This window comes from Myotis myotis, unplaced genomic scaffold (genome assembly GCF_014108235.1).
Source record: "Myotis myotis isolate mMyoMyo1 unplaced genomic scaffold, mMyoMyo1.p scaffold_m19_p_5, whole genome shotgun sequence".
Classification (NCBI taxonomy): domain Eukaryota; kingdom Metazoa; phylum Chordata; class Mammalia; order Chiroptera; family Vespertilionidae; genus Myotis; species Myotis myotis.
Genome location: NW_023416357.1, coordinates 37,148,737 through 37,164,336, shown reverse-complemented (window position 1 = coordinate 37,164,336; position 15,600 = coordinate 37,148,737). Strand labels below are relative to the sequence as shown.

General features: G+C 37.0%; 1 protein-coding gene and 1 non-coding gene across 3 annotated transcripts; both read right to left on the bottom strand.

Moving 5' to 3' along the window:
* Positions 1 to 347: 347 nt before the first annotated feature.
* CENPH (centromere protein H) lies at positions 348 to 15,248 on the bottom strand. 2 transcript variants are annotated; one of them, XM_036309379.1, is made up of 9 exons: positions 15,090 to 15,248; positions 12,735 to 12,790; positions 11,462 to 11,510; positions 11,047 to 11,121; positions 9,796 to 9,852; positions 7,233 to 7,296; positions 6,846 to 6,897; positions 5,285 to 5,448; positions 348 to 1,656 (listed from the first exon to the last, which is right to left on the bottom strand). In XM_036309379.1, exons 1-9 carry the CDS (start codon positions 15,164 to 15,166, stop codon positions 1,564 to 1,566), a joined length of 687 nt encoding a protein of 228 aa, XP_036165272.1. In that variant the 5' UTR covers positions 15,167 to 15,248; the 3' UTR covers positions 348 to 1,563. The 2 variants fall into 2 exon arrangements, with proteins under 2 accessions (XP_036165272.1, XP_036165273.1); XM_036309380.1 differs by lacking the exon at positions 15,090 to 15,248 and adding an exon at positions 13,652 to 13,773.
* LOC118657238 lies at positions 8,809 to 8,937 on the bottom strand. The gene has a single exon (XR_004967950.1). It is a non-coding gene; the product is annotated as a small nucleolar RNA SNORA11 (small nucleolar RNA).
* Positions 15,249 to 15,600: the final 352 nt, after the last annotated feature.

Here is a 15,600-nt window from a genome sequence, read left to right as displayed (position 1 = left end):
GCCTATAACCAAAATCGAACCTGGGACCATGCAGTCCGCAGGCCTTCGCTTTATCCACAGAGCCAAACCGGATAGGGACAGAGTCGTCTTTTTTTTTATTTTTAATTTGTTTATTGATTTCAGAAAGGAAGACAGAAGGAGACAGAAACATCAATGATGAGAATCACTGATCAGCTGCCTCCTGCACGTCCCTTACTAGGGATCCAGTGGAAACCCAGGCATCTGCCCTGACTCATTGGCCCATGCTCAACTACTGAGCAACACCAGCTGGGCCAGAATGTTTTTCTAGAAGAAAAATAGTTTTACAATTTATGTTGACAATTTTTGCTGTGGCAAAAAGAACAAAATTACAAATAAATGATTTATCAAAAGAAATGAAGTCACACTATAAATATTCCAAAGAAGTGTTTAGTGCACATGTAGGCAAATCTCTGCATTTTTACTGATCCGAAGAACAGATTTCAAAAGCTATTACACCTGCAGAGCGTCTTCTCAAGTTGTTTAGTCTTTTAAAGAATGCTGGAAACACTACATGGTCTATAAAAATGATCAACTGCTCCAAATTAATAAAGGGCTCAAATTAGAATTTACAAAAGATGGAATGGGATGAATAAACAGTGGCAGTTTTGTTTTCTAATTGAAAAGCAAAATTTGTGGTTTTTTTTTGTTTTTTTAATCTATAAAAGTTATGCATGGGGGGAAAAAGGAGACATATGTAATACTCTTTGTAATATTTTAAGCAGTAAAAAAAAATTAAAAAAAAGTTATGCATGATAAATACAAAAGAAAAAAGTCACAATTCTTCTAAATATGTTTTTCTTCAAGGCTGAGGTGCATTTAAGTCTCTTTAAAGATGTAGATGGGGTGGGGAATTGAGATGTTGGTCAAAGGGTACAAATTCATAGGTAGAATTTGAGTAAGTTTTGGATATATAATGCATAACTCTGTGATTATAGTTAACACTACTGTATTATATATTTCAAGGTTGCTAAGATACTAGATCCTAAATGTTTTCAACAAAAATAATTATGTGACACGATGGAGATGTTAGCTAAAGCCATGGTCAATTCAACATACTGTACACCTTAAACTTATACAACATTATGTATCAATTATATCACAATAAAAAAAAGTTTGTAGCGAGATAAATCTAAAATAAGAATTATTTGAATAAAATACAACTGGCAGCCATAAAAATAAAGATGTGGATATACTTTTCTAATTTTTCTAGTATTTTGGTTGACAAAGAAATGCATGAAGGTATTCCAAATGAGAGTTGGGACTTCTAGGGATGTAGAAAAAATGTCCACACTGAGCGGAAAGCTGGATTAGATGATGTCTTTCCAGACCTTTGCAAAGCTAAGATCTTCAGATTTTTTTCAAGGATGCCAGTCACTTTAATGATCATATTTAAAGCAATAGATTCCATATCATAGTGTTAAGCTTTAAAAAAAAGCTGTGTATAATAGTCATAAAAACACCGAAAAAAACACATTTCACCTGAAATTTACTATTTAAATGGCATCAAAGACAGAAACAAGTAATGCCAAAACAGAATTCTTATTAGATCATGGTGAGATTCTTCTCAAGCTGCAGAACAGTTTCCTTTAAGGCAGAATCCTCTGCCCAATTGACTTTACTCCCCAAAATGAGGTTCTGTAATACAAAAAAAATTTTTTTTAAATTAAAGTTTTAAGCATTTTTTAACTTTATTTTTATTGTTGACAGTTACAGATGTCCCTATTTCTCCCCAATTTACCCACCTCCACCCATCCCATGCCCTCCTCATTCCCTCTGGCCATCACCACACTGCTGTCTATGTCTATGGTTATGTATATACTAGTAGCCCTGCGCACGAATCCATGTGCCAGTAGCTCCCTGCCGCCTTCCAGTAGCTCTCCGCCTGCTGCCCCAGCCTCGCTGCTACCCTCCTGTAGCTCTCCACCACCCCACCTTCCTGCTGATCTGTGATGCAGTCGTTATGCAGTCGGCTGTTATGCTTCATGGCATAATGACCATTTGCATATTACATCTTTATTATATAGGATAGTCTTTGTACTTTTAAAATTTTAACAAGCTTTGCCCAGCTGGTATAGCTAAGTGGTTGAGCACTGACCCATGAATGACCTATGAACCAGGAAGTCAGGGTTCGATTCCCGATTATGGCACATGCCTGGATTTCGGGCTCCATCCCTGTGGAGGTGTGTAGGAGGGAGCCAATCAGTGATTCTCTCTCATCATTGATGTTTCTAACTCTCCTCTCCCTTCCTCTTTCTGAAATCATAAAAAAATATTTTTAAAAATTTAACAAGCTTTTAAAAAAATCCTCTTTCACTGACCTTATTACATAATTACCAAACTGGGTATGAAAATTTACTCTCTGATCATGAGAAAAACTAGTAATAAATTTTGTGATTTTTTTTTTTTTTTTTTTTTTTTTACTTCAGAGTGAGAGGTGGGGAGCGAGAAACACTGATGTGTGAGTGGAACATTGATCAGCTGCCTCCTGCAGGACTCCTACCAGGGGTCAAGCCAAAACCTGGGCACGGGTCCTACCTGGGAATCGAACTAGCAACCTTTTTCATGCATGGGACCATGCCCAACCAACTGAGCCACCCCCAGGGCAAGTAATACATTCTTGTATCCTCATTTCCACTTTCAGCAAGGCTTCAACCTTGATTCCCATAATGCCAGGAGAATTTACAATGCTAACAATTTTTATGCTTTATCCATTTTTGTGGGTAGTTTTACATATTAAAGATACTTGCAATGGCAGCCTACATTATGGGGAAAAGATAACAGCTGTTATCTTTCTGGGCCTCATCCTCCAGAAATTCTGTTTCTTTGTTACTAATGTTGTGGCCCCACCCCATAACAAAGAAACAGATTTCCAGAGGATGAGGCCCAGAAATCAGGATTTTAAAAAGATTCCCAGGTGATTCTAATGTGCAGCCAAGGTTGAGAACCACTGTTCTAGGACGAACAACAATTTAAGCCTAAGTAATATGTCGTATTTTTAAAAAGAGGTACAAGAAGAGCTTAGTTCTTAGTCCTTGCAAAGTTTCAAGACCCTGAAAAAGGTGAAGAACATTTTCTTGTGGTAGACAATGGAGGAATGATTAAGGTCATAATTAATGAAAATTCTGGTCATTATTCTTTGAAAACCCATAGCTCAATGATACTGAGTTACTAATTGAAATATTGTTAAAATCAATTTTAAAGAATAAGTGGTAGCCCTAACCGGTTTGGCTCAGTGGATAGAGCGTTGGCCTGCGGACTCAAGGGTTCAGGGTTCGATTCCGGTCAAGGGCATGTACCTTGGTTGTGGGCACATCCCCAGTGGGGAGTGTGCAGGAGGCAGCTGATCAGTGTTTCTCTCTCATAGATGTTTCTGACTCTCTATCCCTCTCCCTTCCTCTCTGTAAAAAATCAATAAAATATATTTTAAAAAAAAGAATAAGTGGTATATTATTACATATAAAAATATATAAAACTTTGGCCTATATAAGGCAAATTCTTGCTACAAATGAATAAAAGAGCTTGTGTATATAAATTCAGTCAAATTTACTAAGGCAGATGGAAGTAAGCTTTCAAATATGACAACCCCCGAAAGCTGATCTTCCTTTTGGAACAAAGAGAGCTCCCAAGTTAGTCAAATCTATGTTCTATTAAACATTGCAATGAATTCATTAAACCAAGATTAACACCAATTTTGAGAATATAAAAATTAAGAAATGCAGAATAACGGAAGTCGCAAAGCAGTAGGAAGGAATATGTGCCAAAGAAAATGAAAATGATTCTTTACTTATGCAATCTTCTACTTGAGGTTAGCCTAAGGCAGTGGTCGGCAAACTGAGGCTCGCGAGCCACATGTGGCTCTTTGGCCCCTTGAGTGTGGCTTTTCTACAAAATACCACATCCGGGCGCGCATGTACAGTGCGATCGAAACTTCATGGCCCATGCGCAGAAGTCGGTATTTTGTGGAAGAGCCACACTCAAGGGGCCAAAGAGCCACATGTGGCTCGCGAGCCGCGGTTTGCCGACCACTGACCTAAGGGATTTGATTATTTCTAATAGAATCATCCACTGCAACTAAAAAGTAGGTGTAAGACCTGGGGAAGAACCCTAGCAGGTTTGGTTCAGTGGGTAGAATGTTAGCCTGTGGACTGAAGAGCCCCGAGTTCAATTCTGGTCAAGGGCATGTACCTTGGTTGCAGGCTCAATCCCTGGCCCTGATCAAGGTGTGCGTGGGAGGCAACCAATCGGTGTGTCTCTCTGTCTCTCCCCATCCCTTCCATTCTCTCTAAAAATCAATGGAAAAATAGCCTCTGGTGAGGGTTAACCAAAAAAAAAAAAAAAGACCTGGGGAAGAATTTCTTATGGTGAGACATTAAAACCTCATTTTCTACAAGGACATGCTTTACACATAATATGCACTTGTTTCACATATAATAGTTTAAACTATGCATCTTCATAATTCAAAACTGGTAATTTATGTATTTCAACAGTTTCAGAGACATTTTATAATTCAAAAAGTAGTTTAAAAAACCCCTCCAGAATAAAGAAATAGGACACTTACGATTTAAAACTTGACATGATAACAAGTACCTACATTTATTAACATGAATGTGTTTAGTTTTCACAACCACTCTTTCTAAACAAGGACACTGATGCTTAGAAGTTAGTCATTTGTTCAAGGTCAGCAACTATTCAGTAGCAGTCAGGATCTTAACTCTAGATTCCCATCAGCCCATCCATATTTCCCCCAATCCCCAACTTGCAGTCTAGTGCTCACCATCATTATATCATTCTGCCTCCACAGAGCTGCTAAAAATCATTCCATTTAAATTGCCATAATGAAAAATCAAAGACTTAAACATTAAATATACACGGATTCCAGATATATGTAAACAGACTAATTTTCAGTACAGAATTTTTTTGTTTTGTTAATTCTACTGTGAGGATATTTTTTCCATTGATTTTACTTTATTGTTTAGAGAGAGTTTGGAAAGGAGGGAGGGTGGGGAAAAAAGAGAGAGAGAGAGAGAGAGAGAGAGAGAGACAAAGATGTGCATGCAATCCAGGTATGAGCCCTTGACCAGGAATCAGCCTGAGATCCTTCAGTGCACGGGCAGATGTCTATCCATTGAGCAACACCGGCCAGGGCAGTACGGAATTATTTTGTCAAGATCAAAAACTAACTGTAAGTAAGTCTGAAAGTAACAGAATCAATCATTTTTTTTTAAAGTTCTTTACCTCCCTTCCTAGTTTATATACACTTTACCTGGAAGACATGTTGAATAACTGTAGTAATTTGTATTTCCTTCTGTAGTTTTTGTTGTAAGGTCTTTATCTTGTCTGAATTTTCCATACTGGCCAAAGCATCTTTCTCTTTGTTCTTTTCAGTCTGTATTTCTAAAAATTTACTTTCTGAAGCTCGTTTTAATTCTGTGAGGTTAAAAATAAAACAATATACTATATATGACAACTCCTACAAACGAGAATCTTTAAAAATTATGGTTCTTTCAATAAAGAAAATTTTTTTTAATAAGGAGCATTTTAGGTTGCAGTCTATTTTGATCTGAATATGACTTCCCTGGTATAAAATACCAATATTTTAATTTTATATTTAGCAATGCAAATGTTCAAGGTTTGTATGTATGATAATAGCTGTTGACAAGTGTTTGAAGTGATATTGTATCAAAGAGGAGCTACTCTGGGTACCCAAATAGGCAGGAGATTATATATATATATATGTATATATATATATATATATATGCAAATAGTTTTCCTCCTTCATTTTCAAAATGACATATCACCAAGAAAAATTTTCAATGAAAAGTAAGGTTCCCTTCACCAACCATTTTTGTAGTTCCTGGTATGTTCTAAGAATTAAACTATTTGAAAACATAAATGGCATGCCGCGGAAACTTGACATTAATGTATCAAAAGTAGGCTGGAATGCAATGGAAAATATTAGGCATCCAAAGGGTAATTAGAACTGCTGACCAAGACTATTTCTGACGCTGGCATTACTTATAATCAGGCAAATCTGTATATTTAAAAATAATGAATCATGCCTACACTGTTAAATGAAAAAAAGCATTGTACAACACAGAATAAAGTGATACCAATTTTTCTAAAAAAAATAAGCACTGAAGACTGATTATTTCTTGATGGTAAAATAAATTTAACTTTTCCTATGTATACTTTTCTGTTTCCAAATTTTCTACAGAGAATGTGTACTACTTTTGAAATATTTCAGTAATTTTAATGCAAAAAGCCATCTAATGTTAAAAAGTTAAAGAGCCATATGTATTAATCGACCATTTAAAAATGGCGTATAAAAAAAAAAATAAAAAATAAAAAAAAATAAATAAAAATGGCGTATAAATATGTCTAACTGTGATCGCACATGAAGGAGGCCATGCCTTTCCCATGATACTTTTCTGTATCATTTGATCCCCCCTCCTGAGTTTATTAATTTCATGATTTAATGTTCTAAACAACAAAAATATATCAAGCAAAATACATTTTATGTACTACTTTTAAAATTGCCACATCTAGCCCTAGCTGATTTGGTTCAGTGGATAGAGCGTCGGCCTGTGGACCGAAGGGTCCCAGGTTCCATTCACTGATGTTTCTATCTCTCTCTCTCTCTCCCTTTCTCTCTGAAATCAATAAAAATATGTATATTTTAAAATTGCCACATCTAAAATTTTAGGAAAATTTAAAATTATTAAGAAATGTCTCAGTAGCTGAGAGATATGGCCTCATCAATCTCCATAGTAAGTAAAAATGTGTTATACAAAAAACAAACAAACCACCAAAACTGTTCTACATACCAAATCTCTTCTTTTTAACATTGAGCAGTTTTTCCTCCAAATCCCAAGATTCCTGTTAATAGAAATAAAAAAATTAAGGGACATTACCTAAGAACAAACCTGTAATACTTACATCACTGAATTTTATCTTAGTTCATGTTTTCTAAAACTCCAGTTATTAATTCCTTCATTTCCACACATCAAGAGAGGAGACAGTAACTTAAATTATAAACACTTAGCAATATTAGTGAAAAATAATAGAGTTATAAAAAGAGAGAGAAAACTTAAGGACAGTGAATTTCAACTATACCAGTCCCTTTGAGCAATTCTATTTAATCATACATAATACAGTTACCAGCAAGAAAGTGTTACTGAAATCATGAGAATGCATTAGCAGCCTAAAGTTACCTGCTGTAATTTCATTATTATTTTATTTAGCTTTAATATGTGTTTCATGTTGTCCATGAGCTCACTGAAAAGGAATAAAAAAATAGATTAACCTTAGTTAAAATAAATCTCATTAATGAAGGAATCAAGTAGTACATATTTACTTTTATTAATACATTTCATAGAAAGTCATCACTTGATGTAAACTAAATTTTTGTTTAAAAGTAGAGATGCAGCCCTAGCTGGTTTGGCTCAGTGGATAGAGCATCGGCCTACAGACTGAAGGGTGCCAGGTTCGATTCTGGCCAAGGGCACATGCCCAGGTTGCGGGCTTGATCCCCAATGGGGGATTTGCAGGAGGCAGCTGATCAAAGATTCTCTCTCATCATTGATGTTTCTATCTCTCTTCCCCTTTCTTGACTCTCTAAAATCAATAAAAATTTTTAAAAAAATTTTAAAGTAGAGATGCATTTTCCTAGAAAAAAGTTTGGTCATAGACAATAAAAAATATCAAATTTAAGCATGTAAGAACATTTCTAAAAATGTCATTTTTAGGGAGAAAAAAATTCCAAAAACTTGCTCATAAGTTGCTTTTTGTAAAAAAAACACACAACTTTATTTTACTTTTTGTTAATCCCCACCTAGGACTATTTTTTTCTATTGATTTTTATAGAGAGAGTGGAAGGGAATGCTGTACATTTTATGGGTTTGACAAATATATAATGACATGACTCCACCACTACAGTATCATACAAAATAGTTCACTGAATCAGCTGCTTTTTATCCCCATTTCTTCAACGAATATTTCTGAGTGCTTACAACATACCAAGAGCTGTGCCAGGCTCCAGGGATGTAAAAAAGAATAAAACACAATACCTGTTTTCAAAGAGGAAAGAACCTGGTGCGGGGAGAAAAATAAATGTACAACCGTAGTACGGTTTCACTACAACCAGTAATGGATATGAATCACTGTAAGAATTGCGCAGAGTGAAGCAAGGGATATGAATCTTAAAGGACAAGAAGTAATTTAAGTCAAGTAGTTTGGAATGGCTAGAGCCAAAGGTGTGAAAAACAGTTTTACTTCAAAGTGCCACAACCCCTTGAGAGGCTTGTTAAATGTAGACTGCCAGCTGCTCTCCCCACCAACTCCCACCCACCCCCACACCTTGGTTTTTAGATTCAGAGTCAGTAGGTTTGCGATGGGACCAGCAGTGTGATCACTGTGAAAGTGTAGTGCGGAGGCTGAAAAAGGAATGTTTACAGAGATGTGGAAGATTTTCTACTGGTTATAGCTATGCTTGATTTTAAAATTTATGATGAATCTGTCCTGTGCCCCTTTAACTCAAGAATTGTTTTTAACACATTGCGGGCCAGTAGTTTTATTGCTAACTTTACCCAGTGGCCAAATAAGTTTCTATTTGAACGAGTACAAAAAATGTTTTACATAAATGTTAAAGGCACGCCTTAAAATAAAATACCCATTGCATTTTGAAGTTATTTATTACATGTTCTTACAAGTTAATGTCTTTTTAAAGTATGATACTTTCTAAAACACTGTGTAATATGAAAACATGAGAATCCTTGTGATCCGTCCGCAATATATAGGGTGTAACGTCACAGGAAGGTCATAGCATCCTGCCACCAGTGAGGAGTAAGCACAAGTTGCTTTTGGATGTGTTATACACAGAGGACCCATTCTTCAGGCGCTCTGCTCTCTTCACACCCAAGGAATGTTTTAAGCTCATTTATGGGGAGCAATAGTTAATGAGCTCAAATTCAGATTTTAGGATTTATGTAACCCTGGATTTAAATGGAATAGAGGAGAATGTGTATGAGTCTGAACTAAGATAGGAGAAGTACCCAGATCCATCTTAGTATTTTTCTACTCTCATGGGAGGGGATTTTACATAAAAAATTTTTAGACCTTTGGGAGATAAGATCACAGGTAAGGCTCCTAAGGCAAGATATTTAGAACCAGATTATAGAGGACCTTGATTGCCAGAGTCTTATGGTATATTCCTTGGCAAATTTATATATACAAGCTCATTTCTGCCAATGAAAAATAAAGAGTATACTTTCTATCTATCATTGGGGTGTTGTTGGATTAAATGAAATAGCATTGTTCCTGATTTTCAGTAAATAGTGCAGAAAATTAACTTTCAAACCTTCCTTCAAAATAATCTGGTTAAAACCTAAATTGCTTCTTAGCATTGCATTATGAACAAGATGTCAGCAGGACTATAAAAGTTGTTGTAATGCTGAGTGAGGAAAGTCCACAAAAATTCCATCACTTTTCCTATTCCCCAGATAAAAGTGGTTGGCAGTGATAGTTAATTTTTTAAAAAATCATGAGCCCTGGCTGGTGTGGTTCAGTTGGTTGGAGCATTGACCTATAGACTGAAAGGTCAAGTGTTCGATTCCAGGTCAGGTTGCATATGGGAGGCAACCAATCAGTATTTCTCTCTCTCTCCCCCTCTCCCTTCCTTTCTCTCTAAAATCAATTTTAAATCAAGAAACCAAAGTCAATATGCAGATACCCCTTCTTATTCCCATCCTTACCAAATACAGGAAAAAAAATAAGTACCTAGTCTGAATGTTACTCTCCTCCAGGTTTTTTCTAAGTGCCCTTGAAAGTTGCATCCTATGAGAGAGGAAAAGCTTACATTACAAAACATAGATAACATTTATGGTACACTGAAAAGAAAATTTTAAAATGTGACAAGTTAAAGATTGATTTCTGTTCAAATATAATATAAAACATAAGTAGATTTAAAACAGTGTTGTATGGGAAATACTTGGTAAATAAATCACAGAAATATGAAACAACACTAAGACGGATGGGATTGTTGCATGTGGTTGTGCACTGACAGGCTGAGGGACTGAGTAATCCAGCCTGAGCTTTGTTCCCCAAGCCATCCACCTTGGTGCCAGGAGGAAGCAACACAGCATTAAGGCACTACAGAGAGCAACAGGGCCTGAGATGGAGAGTTAGGGAATACAAGGCCACACTGAACTGTGAACTTGACATATGCCTACATACCAACAAGCTCCATAAATCACCTTCAAATTCAAACAGCTAATAATTAAGTAAAAATAAAAAGGCAATCAGCTCAGCAATATTAGAGCCCTTCCCTTCTGTCACACACAAGAAAATTCAGTTCACTAAAAGGAGATCTCTTAAAACCTCTGAAGTCACCTTAGTTAAAAAATATGATCTATATAACAAGCCAGCATATGAGAGGAGGGGAAAAGCTCACTGTTAGAAACAAAAGTGCTTTAACTACTTTTCAATGAAACATATAAAGAAATTCATCTGAGAAGGCCAGAAATATAAGATAGTAATTTTAAAAGTCATTCACTTAATTGAGATTAGTCAGATCACAAAATCTGTAAGAAACTATGTTTATTTTACTAACAATGGTATACCAACACCTAGTGTAAAGCTTAGGACATAACAAGCACTCACATATTTGTTGAATAATTTTAAATATAGATGCAAAACTTATAGTTAAAAATATACTTTATTTAAACTTGATGACAATTCTTTTACTCAATGAACAGTTACTGGAATAATCAAATCCATGTAATCCTTTCAACACTGAATGGGATTTAACCTCACATTTCTATTGCCTTGATTGATATTTCCTTATTAACCCTCTATTATGTAACTTCTTCAAATGAAGATGCTAATGAATGATGTAACGTCTCTCAAGGATCAAAATTTGTGTGACCATTATCTAATCATCATTTTGCTCATTTAAAGTAAATTATTTTCTCCACCTTGAGCCATTTTGCATTCAGTTCACAATGCTTATACCCTAAATGTAAAAATTACCTGTCCAATGCAAGCTTTTTCATTTCAAAAGCAATTTTCACCTCTTCGATTTCATTTTCCAGGTCTTCAATTTTACTATCAAAGAAGCATAAACAAACGAATTTCAGCAATATCAAAAAAGTCATTATTGGAATAAATGTTAAAGTAAACCTTTGAAAAAAGTAAAATGCCTCTATCTAAAAAAAGTATTCTATAGACTCGCCACACCAATACACTTACAGATTTGGTAAACTCTTGAAATACTGATAAATATCTTGTTAAGGGGGAATGCCAAAGTGCTAATAGGATTACATCCTGTGTCAACAAATTCTCAATACATGCATGACAAATTACTTGGGGAAAAAAGGTGGGGGGGAGCAAAGTTAGAAGATAGATATTATTATTAAATATTAGTAAAAACCACAAATAAAGTTACGTTTCAATTTGCTTTTCTGGAATGATTTCTTCTGGAGTTTTTTCTTCATCTACAAATAAATAATTTTTTGAAGTTAGTAACATTTTAGAACAGTGCTGTCCAGAAATATAATGTAAGCCACAAATACAAACCGAGTATGTAATTTTTATTTTCTAGTTTCCACATTACAAAAGTAAAGAAACAAATAAAAATAATTTTAATATACCTTACTTAACCGAATAGATGCAAAATAGTATCATTTCAACATGCAGTCATTTTAAAATTACTAATGAAATATCTCACAAGCTTTTCTTCTGTGCTTATTTTACATTTATAGCCCTTCTCAATGAGGACTAAACACATTACAAGTGTTCAGCAGTCACAGAGCAGGTGCCTACCATATTGGACAGAACAACGTTAGAATTATAGAAAATAAAAGGGAGTAAAAAATGAACAAGAGCAATATTAAAAATTAACTGTATGTTTGTACAAATTAAAATTTTAAAATATCATGGACAATTATATTAAAAAACATGAAATACTTAAGAATCAATTTAACAAAATATGTGTATGACCTCTACACTGAACAATACCAAATATTTTAATGGAAAGATATACCATGTACATGTACTGGGAGAATCAATATTGCTAATGTAGCAATTTCCCCCATATTGATCTAAAGATACTAATAAAATCCCAGTTAAAATTCTATCAATTTAGCCCTGGCCAGTGTTGCTCAATTGGTTGAGCACTGTCCCATGCATGGAGAGGTCACCTGTTCCATTCCTGGTCTGGGCACATGCTCAGGTTTCAGGCAACCAATCGATGTTTCTCTCTAGCTCTCAAATCAATAAACACTTATTTTAAAAAAATCCCAATTATCCAGTGCTTTTCAAAGTGTAGGTCTCAATAAAAAGCAACAAAAAACAAAGTATAGGTCTCAGAGCACTTGCTTCATAATTATCTGATCTGCTAGTTCAATCTTCAGGTTGTTGATGGTATAGCAAATTCTACGATTCCTTAAGCCCACCGGGATTTCTCAATTCCCTGATCAACAGAACTTAACTGCCTTGTGCATTGTTATTTAATTGTTTAATATCTATTTCCCGAATCCCTAACTAATTCCGATGGGCAGGGCAAGCTGCTTTTTGCCTTCTTACATGGAATAGTATAGCATTATTATGTCACTCCTATTCCCCAAGTAAATAATTTTTTGTAAAGTTTATTTTATTTTCACTAGAGTAGTGCTCATTATCAAATTAACAAAACCTTATCTGAAAATGCAAATACTTACTTGCATCAACCATTGATTTATATTCCAAGAGTTGTTGTTTTGTCTGTGCCCTCAGCCTGAAAACAGATAAAAAAAAAAAAAGAGAGAAAATCATATATTTATTGAGGTTCTACTCATTACTGTATGATAAAGCAACTCATTTTTGGGGAGTTAATGCAACAAAATAAATATAAATAAACTCAGCATTAAAGTCTTCTAGTTTGGCCTCATTTTATTTAAAATGGCATACAGAACTTTAGGGCCTCAGAGAAAAAAAACCAAAATGGAATACAGTGGAAAACAGCACCTGTGAGGAAAAGTTAAAAATTTGATATTTAAATTTTTTTCACTTTATTAAATTTATTGGGGTGACATTGGTTAATAAAATTATATAGGTTTCAGGTGTACAATTCTAGAATGCATCATCTGTATTCTTTATTTTTTTTTAATTCATATTTTTGGTTAATCCTTATCTGAGGATATGTTTCCATTGATTTTTAGAGAGAGTGGAAGGGAGGGGGAGAGAGAGAGAGAGAGAAACATCAATGTGAAAGAGACACCGATTGGTTGCCTCCCCCACATCCCCAACCAGGGCAGAAATGGAGTCTGCAACCGAGGTATGTGCCCTTGATGGGAATCTAATCCATTGAGCCAAACTGGCTGGGCTTAATTTATTCTTAATGGGCCACAGTGAAGTGAGTGTTAATGAGTACTGCTACACTAAGAACTAGATCAAAACGGGGAAATCACAAACACTAATGAGTTACTACCAGATTGTAACATGCTCGGGAGATCCAGAAAAATAACAGGAATACTAATCTTTGAATAGGTAAGTAATTCAAAGTTTCTTATCTGGATTCTACCTAATTCAAAATCATACATAAAGTTAAGTAGAAAAGCTATGGGTAAATGGGAATTAGCTATTAAGTTGTACTTACAAGACGTTTCACACTTCATAGTAGTTTCATAAATCTGAAACTGTTGCTTTGTCTTTGAATCACAAAGAAGCTAAGAAATATTAGACAACTTCCTAAAGCTTCATGCACAGTACCTTGTTTCAAAATTCCAAATGAAAAGAGCAGTTTATTAGATGTTAATCAGGCTGGCGTTTCTAAGACACACTGAAAGGATCGTTCCTTTTTAGCTGAGATGGGAAAGCTCTTATGTCTTTAATGTTTTAGCATTTTACATGGCAAGTAGGAAGGAATTTTTAAAGTGAGCTTTATTAGCCAAAGCCTTTCAAAGCAGTGGTGAACCTGAAAAAGTCACAGTGCTTATTTTTAAAAACCCGCTTGTTATAATTTAGAAGAGTCTGCCACCTTCTTTTGTAAAGGACCAAGGAGCAAATATTTCAGGCTTCCTGAGCCATATGGTCTCTGTTGTAAGTACTCTACTCAGCCCTTGTAGCAGGAAAGCTATATTCCAATAAATACTTTACTTAAGTTGGGGCAATAAAATTTGAATCCCATTTAATTTTCATGTTATTAAATATTCTTCTTGTAATTTCTCCCTCAACCCTTAAAGACATAAAAACTACTCTTAGCTGGAGGGTTGTCACACAAAAACAGGCAGTAAGGTGGACTTGGCTGTGGTCTGCCCACTAGTTTAGAGGACTGATGTCCCTTCTCATCACATCTTCTTAGAAGATTGATGTCCTTTCTCATCACATCTTCCCCTAATGACGGCGTAGTGGAAAGGTATACACATCACCCTGGTGGCCAGGCCTGCGCGGCTCAACTGGACGAACTTCGCGGAAGGCTGCGGTCGGGGCACAGACCCAGGTTGCAGGTTGGATCCCGGGTACCGGGTAGAGGTGCCTGCGGGAGGCAACCAACGGATGTTTTTCTCTCTCACATCAATGTTTTTTATCTCTCTCTCCTTCTCACTCCCTCTCTAAAAATCAATAAAAACATTTTTTTTTAAAAAAAAAACGTTAAACGATCAATGTTAAAGTATATTAAAAACGTCACCCTGTTGGCAGAAAATACAAATGAAGCTTGTGGATCGAAAGGCTCATAGCTATAAAGGGGCGGGACAACCCACGTCCAGCAGCTCAGGGCTTGGGCGCACCCCACAGCCCTCTGAAAACCGGGGCACCCAGGGTGAGGGGATGAGAAAGGGAGGGGAATGACAGCTTCGAGGGCTCTCGGGCCGACTTCTCACTTAACCCCTTTAGCAACCGCGATCGGAGGTGTCATTTCTTTCCGCTCCTTTTCCAAGACGAAGAACAGGGTTTACGGGGCTTAATCTAACGACGCTGTCACGCAGCCCACCAGGGACCAAGCCTGAATTTGAAATATTCTGGCCATTTAGCGCGGAAGGCGGAGCTCTCGGTGCGCCGGCACCGGTCCGGCCCAGCGGGCCAGCGGGAACAACCTGAGCAGCAGCGGTATGGGGTCCTCCGCGGGGCCCGCGGGCTCGGCGGCGCCCGGCTCCTCGGGCTGCGGCTCCATCCCGGCTCGCGCGAACACCTTCCCCGCAGACGCCGTCGGAAGGGGCCCCGTTTCCCGCCACCAAACTGACGCCCGGAAGGGGACGCAGCGCCGGCGCGTCTCGTCCCGCCCCTTCCGCCCTAAGGCCCGCCGCTTCCGGCTCGTCTTTTGGCGGCCACAGTTGCCGCTGTCCCTTTCATCCAGGCTCTACCTCTAGTTTGAAATCGACACCAACCACTAGTACAAAAAGTTCCGGAACTTTACTTGTCCGCTCTCCCGAGGGCCGGGCCAGAGGCGGGGCTGTAGCATTTGGGACCTCGGCGCGTCGGGAATCGCGGCCCGGAGGGTAAGACCCCGACAGAAACGCTCATTCAGCCGTGGCGCTGGGACGTGGGGTCCCTTTCTACCCCTGGCCCTGGAGAGCGGGTGTGCCAGGTCGCTGGGAAAGAGAAACA

Bases quoted from the DNA above. Each gene is read 5' to 3' on its own strand.
- CENPH (XM_036309379.1), bottom strand. From the start codon at position 15,166: ATGGAGCCGCAGCCCGAGGAGCCGGGCGCCGCCGAGCCCGCGGGCCCC. The intron at 9,853-11,046 runs GTAATTTTTACA...CCTCTCTCATAG, and splicing joins AAAAAGCTTGCATTGGACAG to GATGCAACTTTCAAGGGCAC. The intron at 1,657-5,284 runs GTAAAGTGTATA...TTTGTATTACAG, and splicing joins TTATTCAACATGTCTTCCAG to AACCTCATTTTGGGGAGTAA.